This window comes from Dipodomys spectabilis, unplaced genomic scaffold, assembly GCF_019054845.1.
Source record: "Dipodomys spectabilis isolate Male_0828 unplaced genomic scaffold, ASM1905484v1 ptg000003l, whole genome shotgun sequence".
NCBI lineage: Eukaryota > Metazoa > Chordata > Mammalia > Rodentia > Heteromyidae > Dipodomys > Dipodomys spectabilis.
Genome location: NW_024870680.1, coordinates 650,734 through 665,498, shown reverse-complemented (window position 1 = coordinate 665,498; position 14,765 = coordinate 650,734). Strand labels below are relative to the sequence as shown.

At 41.3% G+C, this 14,765-nt stretch overlaps 1 protein-coding gene across 1 annotated transcript in view; it reads left to right on the top strand.

Moving 5' to 3' along the window:
- Positions 1-3,357: 3,357 nt before the first annotated feature.
- Positions 3,358-14,765, top strand: part of Folh1b (folate hydrolase 1B) — an 80,628-nt gene continuing 69,220 nt past the window's right edge. The window contains exons 1-3 of the mRNA XM_042689542.1: positions 3,358-3,571; positions 6,198-6,306; positions 8,803-8,989. Of these exons, the coding sequence (XP_042545476.1) occupies positions 3,454-3,571; positions 6,198-6,306; positions 8,803-8,989 (414 nt within the window). The 5' untranslated portion in view covers positions 3,358-3,453. The remainder of the gene's footprint in view (positions 3,572-6,197; positions 6,307-8,802; positions 8,990-14,765) is intronic.

Genomic DNA, 14,765 nt, shown 5'->3' with positions numbered 1-14,765 from the left:
CAAGAATCCACCTGCAGCTGCCAGCTTTCCAACAAAGATTCCCAATTTGACCTCTTAAAACGTGGCTTCTTTGTTTTGTTGCAACTGAGGTCCCATACAACATTACTTGGGAAGATTCACTTAGTCTCAGTGCATTTCAGGTTATCTAAAACAAAAAGAATGGGAGTAGGGATCTTATGATGAATACATGAGAATATGTAGATAGAGGGAATTAAACATAGCAAGTGCTCAGCAAATATACCTATTATCCCTTTGTCATTTGCTAGTTTGATTTGAAACTAAGAATATTTGGAAATAGAAGATTTTACTAGAAAGGAATTAGGAACTGGCCCCTTTTCCTTCAGCCAATTGACTTGGTTCATTATTATTTATTTTTTATTTTTGGGTCCAGTTGTGGGGCCTGAACTCTGGGCCTGGGCGCTGTCCCTCAGCTCTTCAGCTCAAGGCTAGGGCTCTACCACTTGAGCCACAGTGCCACTTTCAGCTTTTTTCTTTTTGCTTATGTGGTGCTGAGGAATCGAACCCAGGGCCTCAGGCATGCAAGGCAAGCGCTCTACCACTGAGCCACCTCCCAGCCCCGACTTGGTTCATTATTGATAAATTAATTTTCCTGTATTTGCCCACTGCTTCAACCTGTACTTTAGGATTCTATTATGTGCAACACTTTCATAGGGCTCTCTTTATCATTTCTGGTTCCCTCTATAGGTTGTACTACGAATACAAGTGATTTTTGTTTTTTGGTTGGTTGTGGAGCTTGAACTCTGGGCCTGGGTGCTGTCCCTGAGCTCTTCAGCTCAAGGTGAGTGCTCTAACACTTGATCCACAGCTCTACTTCTGGTTTTCTGGTGGTTAACTGGAGATCAGAGTTTCACAGACTATCCAGGCGCCGGTGGCACATGCCTGTAACCCTAGCTACTCAGGAGGCTGAGATCTGAGGATCGCGGTCCAAAGCCAGCCCAAGGAGGAAAGTTTGTGAGACTCTTATCTCCAATAAACCAGTAGAAAACCGGAAGTGGTGCTGTGGCTCAAGCGGAAGAGCGCTAACCTTGAGCTGAAGAGCACAAGGACAGTGCCCAAGCCCAGACTTCAAGCCCCATGGCCGACAAAAAAAAAAAAGAGTTTCACAGACTTTCCTGCCCAGACTGGCTTTGAACTGCCATTCTCAGATCTCAGCTTCCTGAGTAGCTAGGATTACAGGAGTAAGCTACTAGTGCTTGTCAAATACAAAGGATTTTATGAAGTGTATCATTATTCACTTCTTTTAGATATCACTATTATTAAATGTTCACAATGGGGACAGAATTGTGTGCGGTTGATTATTCAATAAAGATTGATTTCTTATTGTTTATGGGAATTCAGTCACAAGAAATAGAGAAGCCACATCTTGAAAGGTCAATTGAGAGTGTTTATTGGAGAGCCTGCAACTGCAGGTAGACTCCAGTCTCAAAGCCCAGAATCAAACTTGAACAAAGTTTTAAAGACAACCACATGTTTGAGGTGGGGATCCAAGCCCAACAGGCCATATAGGGAAATTCTTAAAAGCAAGCAAAACAAGCCAAATAGGGAAATACTCAAGGGCAAGCATCTTCTGCAGCAAAGCTTTCTTGCAGCCAAACAACCTGACATCTATAATTCAAAGAAGAGATTTGTCTTACCTCTAGGCTTCTCCAAGCTAGGTGAAAAGCCCCCTCTACCCAACCCAATAAGGCACCAGGATGGCTGTGAGAGCAAGGAGATGTTAATTAGACCCAGTATCCTTATTTCATTATCAATTATGGAAAATTTGGCCAAACACAGATGAGATAAAAGTGAAACCTCTGCTTCCAAGAATTTTCAATATTATTCCTTTTAAAAAGTTTTATCAAAAACAAGTGCTGGAAAAAAAAAATCTAGGGGCTGGGAAGGTAGCTCAGTGGTAGAGCACTTGCCTTGCATGCATGAGGCCCTGGGTTCAATTCCTCAGCACCACATAAGCAAAAAGAAAAAAGCCGGAAGTGGCGCTGTGGCTCAAGTGGTAGAGCGCTAGCCTTGAGCTGAAGAGCTGAGGGACAGCGCCCAGGCCCAGAGTTCAGGCCCCACGACCCGGCCCCCCCCCCCCCCAAAAAAAAAAAACAAAAACCAAGTGCTGGCCAGGATGCTGGTATGTCTGTGTGTGTGTGTGTGTGTGTGTGTGTGTGTGTGTGTGTGTATTTGTGTGTGTTAGGAGAGCCATTATACATTGCTGGTGGGAATGTAAACTAGTGCAGTCATTATGGAAGTTACTACCAAGATCCTTCAAGAAAGGAAAGTTAGAACTACCCTATAGCCCTGCTATACCATGTATAAGTCAACACACAATGGAGACACCTTTACACCCATGTTTAGAACAGCACTATTCACATAGTAAAACTATGGAATCAGATGGTGTGACTTATCCAAAAAGAAAAAAATATCATATCATTTTCAAGAAAATATCATTTTAAGGAAAATAATCTAGATTCATAAAAATAAATACCATGATTTTCCCTCTCATGCACACAACTCTAAAGCTAAGAAAAGAACAGAAACAAAACCACAAAACAGCACACACACTTGAAAGGAGGCCTTCAGTGGTGGGGACAAGAACAAGAACAAGGCCTGAGAGGGCCAAAGGAACTGGCAGAGGAAGCATATGATCAAAATACCTTGTGTGCACATAAAAAGGACAGGTTGAAATCCGTTTGAAAATTTGTTAGGCCGTTTAAAAAAACAGGGGTATGGCTAGTAAATATGATCAAAGTACATTATACGTGTGTACCGGTACAGAAATATTACAGTGAATCTTTTGTATAATTAATATTCACTAAAAATAACAACAGTTTCATTGCATAAATTTCCTGAATGCTTATAAGTAACAACAAGGTGATGTGCTGACAAGTTTCTCTGACCCTTCACAAGGGCCGACACCGCTCCCCTTCCTCTCCCTCCTTCTGCTTGTATTCGTGCCGCAGAGTATTGTAAAATACTTTAGAGGATTTCAGAGCTGAAAAAAAAGTTCGTGAGAGAAGCTTGGTAGATATTTTTCTAAGCAGACGGAGGAGTCGGATTTGTTGGTTTAGAGGAATCCATAGGAAAGGCTACTAGCCTTTCCTGCTCTCACTAGTTTTTATCAAGAAAGTGCTGAAAGTTTTCAAGGGCAGGGGTTTTTGTTTGTTTGCTGTTTTGTTTTGTTTTGTTTTTAGAGTCCCGAAGGAGAAAGGGGCCAGACTTCCTTCTCTCCAAGCTGACTTTGCCTCCCCTCGCTTGGATTGGTGCAGAGGAAGGCAGAAACACTTTGAGGGCGGAGACACTGAGGCTGCGCTCCCGGAGTGCACGGCGCCTGGGGAGGAGGTGGAGGCAGACTTTGCCCCCCGCCAGGGCTGCAGGCAGTTGGACGCTCCTGTGGGGTTGACTGAAGCAGCGAATGTGTAGGAGGCCTGAGACCCGCGCGTGAAGATGTGGAACCCACTTCAAGACCCCGACTCGGCGGGGGTCGCCGGGCACAGGCAGCGCTGGTTGTGTGCTGGGGCGCTGGCAGCCGCCGCCAGCCTCTTCATCCTTGGCTTCCTCCTCGGTAGGCGCAGCTTGCCAAACTTAACTTCGGGACCTCTCGTCATTCTGGGACTTAGGCCACGTTAGTGGAGTGGACGTGGGTGGCGATTGGGGTAGGGGTGAAGCCGGGAGGAGTTGGGCGATTTAGGCTGAGGCTGGCGGCGTGACTGAGTGAGTTCTGGATCTAGTGCTTGCAAGGCACAAGTTAAGGGAAAGCGAACTGAAGTACCACGGACTGCAGCTCTGAGAAACCTGCACCCCTATGGGCGGTGCCAAACCCCCAGAGCTGCTTCAGGCCGGCCTGGGAGCAGGGCCTTAGGCGACTCTTAAATCTGTTTAGGATTTTTCTTTTTAATCTTGCTACACCTAGTGCTGCTTCTGGTGTTTGAGGGAATTCTGTACATTCCTGCAAAGGGAGTGTTTACATCCCTCTGTTACCGACACTTTGGGAAACAGGTGCCTTACTGCAAAGCTCTCTTTGGATAGAGCTTTAGTTATCAGCACGCTTCTCACAGGTATCTGGTGTTTCATGATTTATAGATTTCACCCAACTTCACCTGAAAACTTGGGCAGCACAGGCAAACTCAGACTCTAGCATTCTCGTTTTGATTCTGACACCACTTCTGAGAGACCTTGAAAAAGTTCCCAGAGACTTGACTGAAGCTTTTTCCCCTTTGTCTATGATGAGAAACAGTGACAGGTATAAAGTGAGAAAATGAAGTAGCCAACTTGTATGTATGCTGAGGGCTTTGCTAACTACATAAGGATATGCTTCTAACTGGTCTTGAATACAAAAGAGCCGCCTAAGGTATCACCAGGTATCACCTTTACTCTGAACTCTGTGATTTTGAATATCAGGGTGTGGTGAGGAAATCAATTCGGTTTCCTCAGATCCACTAGTTTGCTTTGTATCCTTGGAGTCTTAAAATACTTTCAGCCTTGGGGGTGGAGGAGTGAGGGCTAGCCCCTCACCCCTGTAATTCTAGCTATTGTTCAAGCTGAGATTGGAGGATCACAGAGTCTTCAGGCAAGAAGCCAGAAGTGGAGCTGTGGCTCAAGTAGTAGAGTACATACTGAGCAGAAGGAGCTGATGGACATCAATACCCAGGTCCTCAGTTCAAAACAGAGAATGTTACCAAAAGGAAGGAGCGGGAAAAGAAGAGAGAGACAGAGAGAGAACACCTTTTTTTAGGGTGGGGGGGTCCAGTCGTGGTGCCTGAACTCTGGGCATGGGCCCTGTCTCTCAGCTCTTCAGCCCAAGGCTAGCGCTCTATCACTTGAGCCACAGCGCCACTTCCGGCTTTTTTCTTTTTGCTTATGTGGTGCTGAGGAATCGAACCCAGGGCCTCAGGCATGCAAGGCAAGCGCTCTACCACTGAGCCACCTTCCCAGCCCCGGGAGAGAGACTTTTGAGCCAAATTATGCTCATAATTAAAATGTTAGTAACCAGTTAAAGATTGTGCAGCTTGACTTATAAGAGTTCTTAATAAGGATTCATTTTAAATTGAATTTCTATGATTTCAATTGTAAAAGTTAAGAATTAGGACTTGGCAAGGTTAAGGGGATCTCCTGTATGTCCTAAAGAGAACCTTCTTCTTGGTATCAATGTTAATGGGATTCCATGGATTCACCCTGCTCAATCTTCTTTACTCTGTTTGTTTCTTTTTGTCTTGGTATCTCTGCTCCCCATCACCTCTAGGTCTTTTTCCTTCTTCCTCAAGTTCATTTTTTTTATCTCAAATCAAATATTTCATCACCTGTATGTTCTTCCCTGATCCCATAGTTTAAGTCCTTTAGCTTTATGGACAGGTATAATGACAATTCTTTGTGTCCAATTGTGTATTTTTTCATATGCATGTCTATATGCATATGTGTTTGTATATATGTGAGCACTAACTGGAAAGCTTCAGGAAATCTGTCTGGGTGCTGAGTTTGTAACATTCTTTTTTTCCCCCTCTAGATCCTATAATTTGTCTAAAAGTAAGCCTTTACCCATGTCCTTACTCCCTCAGAGTAAAGTCACTAGAAGACTCTAAAGGTTCTAAACAATGTGGCTGGCCATTTCCTTCTGGATTTCTTGCAGAGATGTTGGATACATTGTAGTTTTACTGAAGCTTTCTGAACTCAATCCTATTTAAATTGGAAATAGATAATCTCAGCAGAATTGTATAGCTTCAGAATCTGAGAAAATTAAATCTTGAGTTTTCTTTAATATTTTGAAATTTGTAAATGCTTATTTGGGTCACAGACAATCAGAGACAAATGAGAAAAATGATGTGGAAAGAAACTAGACAGTCTCTACCCTTAACCTTCATTTCCAAAACATCTTGTTTATCTCCATTCATTGAAATATTAATGCCATGTTTAATTTGGGAACCAATTTCCTAATAGACCATTTCTTAAGATAACAACAACACATATGATTGAAATTTCACTAAAAATATACTGTAGTTGCTTTGCAATTTAAAAATCTGTTTGCATGATCCTTTTTCAGTGAAAGTAGGCAAGAAATATAAAACTTCAGAAAGCCTTGACTTCTGCCAAAAGTTGGCCATCTGTGTTTTATATATGGTTTTATATATAATAATGAAAAATGAGAGGTGTTTATGAGCTCAGATCTCATTCCTATGTTTGGTTGTATGTTACAGGGTGGTTTATAAAACCTTCCAATGAAGCTACTAGCATTATTCCTCCTCATGGCATGTGGAAGGCATTTTTGGATGAATTGAAAGCTGAGAACATCAAGACGTTCTTATAGTAAGCATATGTTTGTACATTTATTTGCACAGTTGACTGGAAAAAAAGTATTCTTTTTTTTTTTTTTTGTGGTTGGTTATGGGGCTTGAACTCTGGTCCTGGGTGCTGTCCCTGATCTCCTCACTTCAAGGCAAGCACTTCTACCACTTGAGCCACAGCACTACTTCCAGTTTTCTGGTGTTTGATTGGAGATAAGAGTCTCACAGACTTTCATGCCTGGACTAGCTTTGAACTGTGATCCTCAGATCTCAGCCTCCTGAGTAGCTAGGATTATAGGTGTGAGCCAACAGCATCCAGTTGTATTGTTCTTTAAATTGTTTTTTGATTTAGTATTTTAGCTGAAGAATTTTTTTTTTTTTGGGTCCGGTCATGGGGCCTGAACTCTGGGCCTGGGTGCTGTCCCTCAGCTCTTCAGCTCAAGGCTAGTGCTCTACCACTTGAGCCAGAGTGCCACTTCCGGCTTTTTTCTTTTTGCTTATGTGGTGCTGAGGAATCGAACCCAGGACCTCAGGCATGCAAGGCAAGCGCTCTACTACTGAGCCATGATTTAGTATTTTATATGCAGGAATTGGAATTTTTTAAAGAAAGTCTTATTTGTTATGACTTTTGTATCACATTCATGTGGGGATATATACTCTCAAGTGAACTTTATTTTATTGCAGAGGTGTTATTGATATATGGATTCATTGTTGTACTGGGAAGTGAATCTAGAACCTTAAACATGTTTAGTTAGCACCCATCCACTGAGTTCCATCCATAGGCACCCATTACAAAGACTGTACATCAAGAGTAAGCTAACTTTTCTAGGACCAGCCAGGGCCCAGCTTCTCAGCTCTGCTGATACAGCCCAAAAGAAGCCACAGAAAATTTGTCACCAGGTATGTGTGTTGGTTCTGCTAACATTCTAAACACTGGAATTTGAACTTCGTATGTTGATGTATCACAAAATGTTATTCTTCTGTTTCTTCACTGATTTAAATATAAGAGCAATTCTTAACCTGTGGCTTGTATAACATCATGCTTAAGACTTGATTTGGCTGGAGAAACATTGTTTGCTGATGCATGCATTAGATGAAAATAGTATATTTTAGTTTTGAATATAAATGGACCATAAACTTGGACTGAATTAAGTTTGGATTTAATCTCTGCCAATCAATGGTAACAAAACTTTGGGTGGATATATAACCTTCTTTCCTTCTTTTATTCCCACATCTGTAAAATAAGGAAAAATACTGTTGTGATGGTAATGAAATTGGAGAGCATATATTTAGCAGATTTCAAAGACAAGCTCCCTTCTTTCTTTAAACTTCCTACATAGTAGAGCAAAGAGATAAATGAGCAACTTTTTAAATATTGAGCTGAAGATGTAGCTCTATGGTAAACCACTGTATAGTGTCTGTAAGGCCCTGGGTATTTACAAAGCAATTAGAATAAAATACAAACCATTAGAATATTTAGGTTTTAATGCATGAACTTTCTCTCTTTTTAATTAGTTTAGTGCATATGTTGAAAGATATTTGAAATCACTGAAGTGCACTGATGGCTTACACCTGTAATTCTAGTTACTCAGAAGCCTGAGATTTGAGAATTATGGTTCTCAGCTAGCCATGGGAAGAAAAGTCCACAAGACTCTTATCTCCATGTAACTAGCAAAAAGTCAGAGGTAAAAGTATGGCTCAAATGATAGCAGGCCAATGAAGTGAAAATAAGGGTCTGAGTTCAACCCCAGTTCTAACACAATGACAAAACTAGAAAAATATTTGAAGTTTTCTATTGAATGCAACTTTTAATTTGATGTAAAAGGATTGTATAATATACATTATACTTACATATATGTGTAATAAATATGAATACCAATGTATTTATGTATAATATCTAATAAATAAAAAATATATATATACATTTGCAAAGAGGTAAGAGGTCCACATAGTCCAACAATCCACCTAAGTCTGTATTAATTACAACAGAATGAAACTGTGAAAAATAATTTGCTAAGGCACATCTCAGTTTTTTGGAAGGGCCTTTCCAAGTCAGTGACTTTGAAGCTTGTATTTCTTTTCTTTCTTTCTTTTTTTTTGCTAGTCATGGAGCTTGAACTCAGGGCCTGGGTACTGTCCCTGAGTTTTTTTTGTTTGTTTGTTTGTTTGTTTTGCTGGAGGCTAGTGCTCTACCACTTGAGCCACAGCTCCACTTCAGTCTTTTCTGGTGATTAATTGGAGGTAAGAGTCTCAGGGGCTTTCCTGTGTGGGCTGGCTTTGAACCATGATCCTCAGATCTCAGCCTCCTGAGTAGACAGGATTGCAGGCATGAGCCATTAGCCCCCCAGCTTGAAGCTTGTATTTTTTTACTTTTCAGAAAATCCCTTCTCTCCCTCTAGCTCTTATCCTACTATTAGCATGCATGAAAGGCAAAATGAAAGGGGAAGTTTTGTTTTGTTGCTGATTTTGTTGCTGTCTATACCTTAATTATTAACTACTTTCAATTTTTGTCCAACAGTAATTTTACACGGATACCACATTTAGCAGGGACAGAACAAAACTTTGAGCTTGCAAAGCAAATTCAGTCCCAGTGGAAAGACTTTGGCTTGGATTCTGTGGAGTTAGCTCATTATGATGTCCTGTTGTCCTACCCAAACAAGACTCATCCCAACTATGTCTCAGTCATTGATGAAGAAGAAAATGAGGTAACAACAAAATATAAAAGAAAAATATCCCTTCCCAATCTATTCTTCCAGATATGTCAACAAACCTCTTAAGATTTTTAAATTTAATTTACTATGATTTTAGAAAGATTCTTAGAAATTAAATGTTTGGTTATTGTTGCTAATTTTTATTTTCAGTTTTATATATCAGTATCAAATATAGTATCTTTGTAAGATGTTCTGTAGCTAAGAGATACAGTTGGTGGATTTAAGCTGTAAAAACACTAAATGTCCTCCCACACCCAGTGTGCACTTTGAGTGTTTTCATTGTTTTTAATGATATGTTTCCACTTGATCTTAGCTAAATGTCTGCCAAATAATGAATGGCTGTGTCTCAAAAGACCTTGTGCTTGGATCTCTGCCAAGAACTTGTTTGTGAACATTTGGAGGGAAACATAATTTGGAGAAAAAGTCCATAAAATGGAATTTGAAATATGGCTGGGTGTTGGTGGCTTATGCCTATAATCCTAGCTACTCTGGAGGCTGTGATCTGAGGATCAGGGCTTGAAGTCAGCCCAGGCATAAAAGTCCATGAGACTCTCATCTCCACCAAAATGCTAGAAGTGAAGCTGTGGCTCAAGTGGCAGAGCAAAAAAAGCTCAGCTTCTGGGACTGGAACTCAAACCCCAGGATAGCACTACACATACACAAACACACACACACACACACACAACCCAGGATAGCACTACACACACACACACACACACACACCACCCAGGATAGCACTACATACACACACACACACACATACACACACACACACACACACACACACACACACACACACACACACACACAGTTAGCATACACACAAAAACACAACTTAACTCTTCATTCCTAGTTAGCTAGCTACATAATGCAATGTAGTCCTGTTCAAACCAGATAGCTTCCTACAGTCTTTTTGTTACTAAGCTTTCTAAATTGTAGATAGCTGCAAACATAATAAATATAAGTTAACTCTTTGAAGCTATATATAATTTTGGGGATATAATCATGGAACTGATATCAGTAATTTAGATATTACTTTTTAATATATGTCATTGACCTTTTCTTATTGATAATGTATCAGTCTTTCTTGATAATTAATATATTGTTACATTTTACAGTCATTGGTGTGATCCCATATTAAAGTAAATTGGCACAGTTTTATGGTGTAATTTGCTTCCTCTCTCTCTTCCCCCTTCCCGTTTTCTAGGCAATCACTATTCAACTGTGATCAGATTCTTTTTTTTTCTTTTCCTGATTCCAGGGTTTGTGCTCAGGGCTTTATCCTCACTCATATTGCTTGTTCATGGTTGGGGCTACACCACTTGAGCCACACCCTCAGTCCAGCTTTTACTTGGTTATTTTTGGAGATCGGGTCATGGACTTTTCACTCTTTCTTCTTTCTTTCTTTCTATTTTTCTTTCTTTCTTTCTTCCTTCTCTTTTCTTTCTTTCTTTTTGTTGTTATTATTATTTATGGGATTTGAGCTCAGGGTTTGGGTGCTGTTCCTGAGTTTTTTTTCCACAAGGCTAGTATTCTACCACTTTGTTTCACAACTCGACTTCTGGTTTTCTGGTAGCTAAATGGACTTTCCTGTCCAGGATGGTTTTGAACCAGCCTCCTGAGTAGCTAGGTTTATAGGTATAAACCACAAGCACCTGGCATCATAGACTTTTCTTCCTGGGCTGACTTTGTACTTTCATCCTCCACCCTCAGCCTCTTGAGTAGTTATAATCACTGACACAAGCCTCTGACACCTAGCATGTATTGTTTTGATATTTATTTCAATTTCAATTACAATCAGAGACCTCCTTATATTACTTTTGCTTCACATTCAAGTATTAGGAACATTATTACAATTCAGCGCCACGTTTATCCTTCTACCTTAACCACCAATATTCTCTCACTTTCCCTCATGTTCCAGTGCAATTTGTTATGTTTAACAGCTGAGTTTGGTAGCAAGCCTTCTCTTAAACCACATAGTGAAGTTCTCCTTCCCCCAAGCAATAAGTAGTTTATAAATTTTACCAGAAATCCTGTATTCTTCTTGTATTCAAGTACACTGTTTTGCCTTTTTTATGCAGAGATAATATACCATAGAGACTGAATGATATATTGTTATTGAAGACCAAAAAAGCTATCTGGATTCTTACATCCAGCTACATAAGAATTCAGAAAACTGGGGCTGGGAAGGTGGCTCACTGGTAGAGTGCTTGCCTTGCATGCATGAGGCCCTGGGTTCGATTCCTCAGCACCACATAAGCAAAAAGAAAAAAGCCAAAGTGGCGCTGTGGCTCATGTGGTAGAGTGCTAGCCTTGAGCTGAAGAGCTCAGGGACAGCACCCAGGCCCAGAGTTCAGGCCCCATGACTGGACCCCCCCCCCAAAAAAAAAGATTCCGAAAACTTGCACTTATATATAGATGTATATATATGTATATATAGATATATATAGATATATTTTTTTGGTCATTCGTGAGGCTTGAACTCTGGGCCTGGGCGCTGTCCCTGCGCTCTTAGCTCAAGGCGAGTGCTCTACCTCTTGAGCCACAACGCCACTTCCAGTTTTCTAGTGGTTTTTATTGGAGATCAGAGTCTCAATGGACTTTTCTGCCCAGGCTGGCTTTGAACTGTGATCCTCAGATCTCAGCCTCCTGAGTAGCTAGGATTACAGGCGTGGGCCACTGGCCCCCAAAATATTTTTAACAGTATTATTGTGGGCACCAGGGGCGTGCCCTTCTAATCTTAGCTACTAAGGGATTACCTAAGGATTTTAGTTCAAAACTATCCCAGGCAGGAAATTCCATGAGACTATTATCTCCAGTTACCTAGCAAAAAGACCTAAGTGGAGCTGTGGAGCATGCTTTTAGTTTCTTGTTTGTTCTTACCTGCCTGTTTCCATTCTGGAACAAAAGCTTATTTACATAAAAACTCCTTTTTTATCTTTTCTAGTTTATGCTTCTTTTCATCTGTTTGTCTCTTATTTCCTGTTTCCCCTTTGCCTGTCTACCTACAGCTACAGATTTTATACAAACTTTTGCTGACACTTGCATTTTTCAAATTGCCTTTACACTCCTGCCCCATCCTTTGGTCTTTCCTGAGTCTAAGAATTACAAAGTGTTACAGAGTGACTAAGATTAGGAAATTTCCAAAGGACCTTGAGCAGCAAACTATCTCAGTAAAAGCAGGAGTAAGGAGGGAAGGAGAGAAAAGACAGTAACCAAAAGAGAGAAGAGACAGTAACCATGTAATTACAGATTAGGTACAAACAGCATATTGATTTATAACTGGAGACACAAGAGAGAGAGAGGTGGAAAGAAGCCTTCACTCTTGTGCAAGTTTTGTAAAGTAATCCAGAATGAAAGAGATACAACAGATATTTCAGGAAATTTTAGGCCCAAGGTTTGAACTTCTGGGCTTGCCCCAACACCAAATAAAAGACCAATAATTTTTTTTTGTTTGTTTTGGTTCTAGTCGTGGGCCTGAACTCCTGCCCTGGGCACTGTCCCTCAGCTCTTCAGCTCAAGGCTAGCGCTCTACCACTTGAGCCACAGTGCCACTTCCGGCTTTTTGTTTCTGCTTATGTGTTGCTGAGGATCGAACCCAGGGCCTCATGCATGCAGGGCAAACGCTCTACCACTGAGCCACCTTCCCAGCCCAAGATCAATAATGTTGAAAGTCAGAGAAAGGAAGTTTATTCCTTGATGTGGGTAGTTATAAGAAAACACTTCATGGGGCTGGGAAGGTGGCTCAGTGGTAGAGCGCTTGCCTTGCATGCTTGAGGCCCTGGGTTCGATTTCTCAGCACCACATAAGCAAAAAGAAAAAAAGCCTTGCGCTGAAGAGCTGAGGGACAGTGCCCAGGCCCAGAGTTCAGGCCCACGATTGGACCCCCCCCCCCCAAAAAAAAAAAAAAAGAAAACACTTCATGTACTTGGGATAGACATTTTTCTCAGGTTTCCATTGCAGGAAGAGTTGGGGTAAGAGGCATGAGGTATGCATGAACAGCCTCAGTTAGTGTGCTCCACAGTTATAGACAGCCCTGCCCCTCACTGACTTGAGAGTGGTCAGCTGAGATCTTGTTTCAGTGAGTCATGGATGCTTGGGGTCTATGATGGCTGCAAACTGTCTGCTAGAGAGAATGACTGAGGGCCAAGGGCATTAAAACAAAAGAGGCTGATTGAGATGCCCAGAATTTATCTCACTTTTATCTAATTCGTAGGCCCAAGTAAAGAATTGATGCCCATAGCAAAAGCAATTCCTTAATATGGTTACAGAAAGACCACTCCTCTAATAGGGGTTGTGCTCCTGAATAGGGATTTTTCTTGAGTCTCGTGGCTTGGCTTGTCAAAATACGTTGCTGTATTTAGGTCATCAAGTCCAGAGGGCCAGAAAGTTCTGAGTCTCATGAGTGAATGAATTTAAGGACAGACATAGAGGAGCAGGTTTATTAATGCAAAACAAAGTGAAAGCAAAGCAAAAGTACACTCTCCAGATGGGAGAGTAGGCAGGCTTAAGAGAAATTTTGCGTCAAGAGTTCCAAGTTTTCAAGCTGTCACTGTAGCCCTCAGATATGGGGGTGGTCAATCCTGGCAAAGCAGGCTATGAGTCCCTATCTCCCCCACACCTTGGGTGAGGGGAGATTTGGGCATTGACTGGTCAGACTTGGGCGTTTATTCTCTGTAGGTTCTATGGTCTGCAGGTTACCAAGACCCTGTTGTATGCCACAGACTAGTCTGCCAATGTCAGCACTCCACGTGGTGATTCCTCATCAGTCTCCAGACCATGGATTCTCTGCCACTGGGTTTCCTGATGTCCTGCCTAGCCCTTGCATTATACATTGTCTCTTAGATCACAAATTGTGAGTACAATTTGTAAACCAAAATTGTTTAGTTGTACTCAGAATACATAATTTGAGGCTACAAGTAGGTTAATGCTCTAATGCTGGCATATACTCCACATTTGATAAAGTCAGCCAAAAATGTCATTTCTTTGGTAAAAATACTTTTCCTGTTTGTTAAAGTAACTCATTAAGTTGATGAGAAAAAACTTGCTATTGGTCACTAGTGCTATAGTGCTCACTAATGCTCCTTTTCAGGAGGCCTCACAAGTGAGAGCACCACATGGATTATCATTCAGCCTGTAGAATTCAGATGAGTGTGCATCCTATATGGATCACAACAAAGAAGGTAAATTTGGAAGATTGTTGTCGTAGCTGATTTCATTTGATTTGTGGTACTGTCAGCCTCAAGAGGGAAGAACCAATGCTCTACATGGTATTATAAAATGTCATTCTTTTTTGTTGTTAGTGGTGGTGGTGGAGCTTGAACTCTGGGCCTGGGCACTGTCTCTCAGCTCTTCAGCTCAAGGCAAGCACCCTACCACTTGAGCCACAGCCCCACTTCTGGTTTTCTGGTGGTTAATGGAGATAAGAGTCTCATGGTCTTTCCTGCCCAGGATGGCTTTGAACCATGGTCCTCAGATCTCATCTCCCTGAGTAGCTAGGATTACAGGTGTGAGCCACTGGCATTCAGCTAAACCATCTCATTCTATCCCCAGAGTTTTGGTTCTGGCCAAGACCTAAGACACAATGTTGAAAGGAAGCAGTGATGGTTGATAGTCTTGACTATCCTTCTGGCCTGGTAGGGAATGACTTTTATATTCCACCATTACTGTTGACATATTTTGTCATCTTTATCAGATTAACTTAACTCACTACTCTCCCAAGTTTACTAAGACTTTTAGCTATGGCTTTATGTCAGATTTTCTTTGAGGG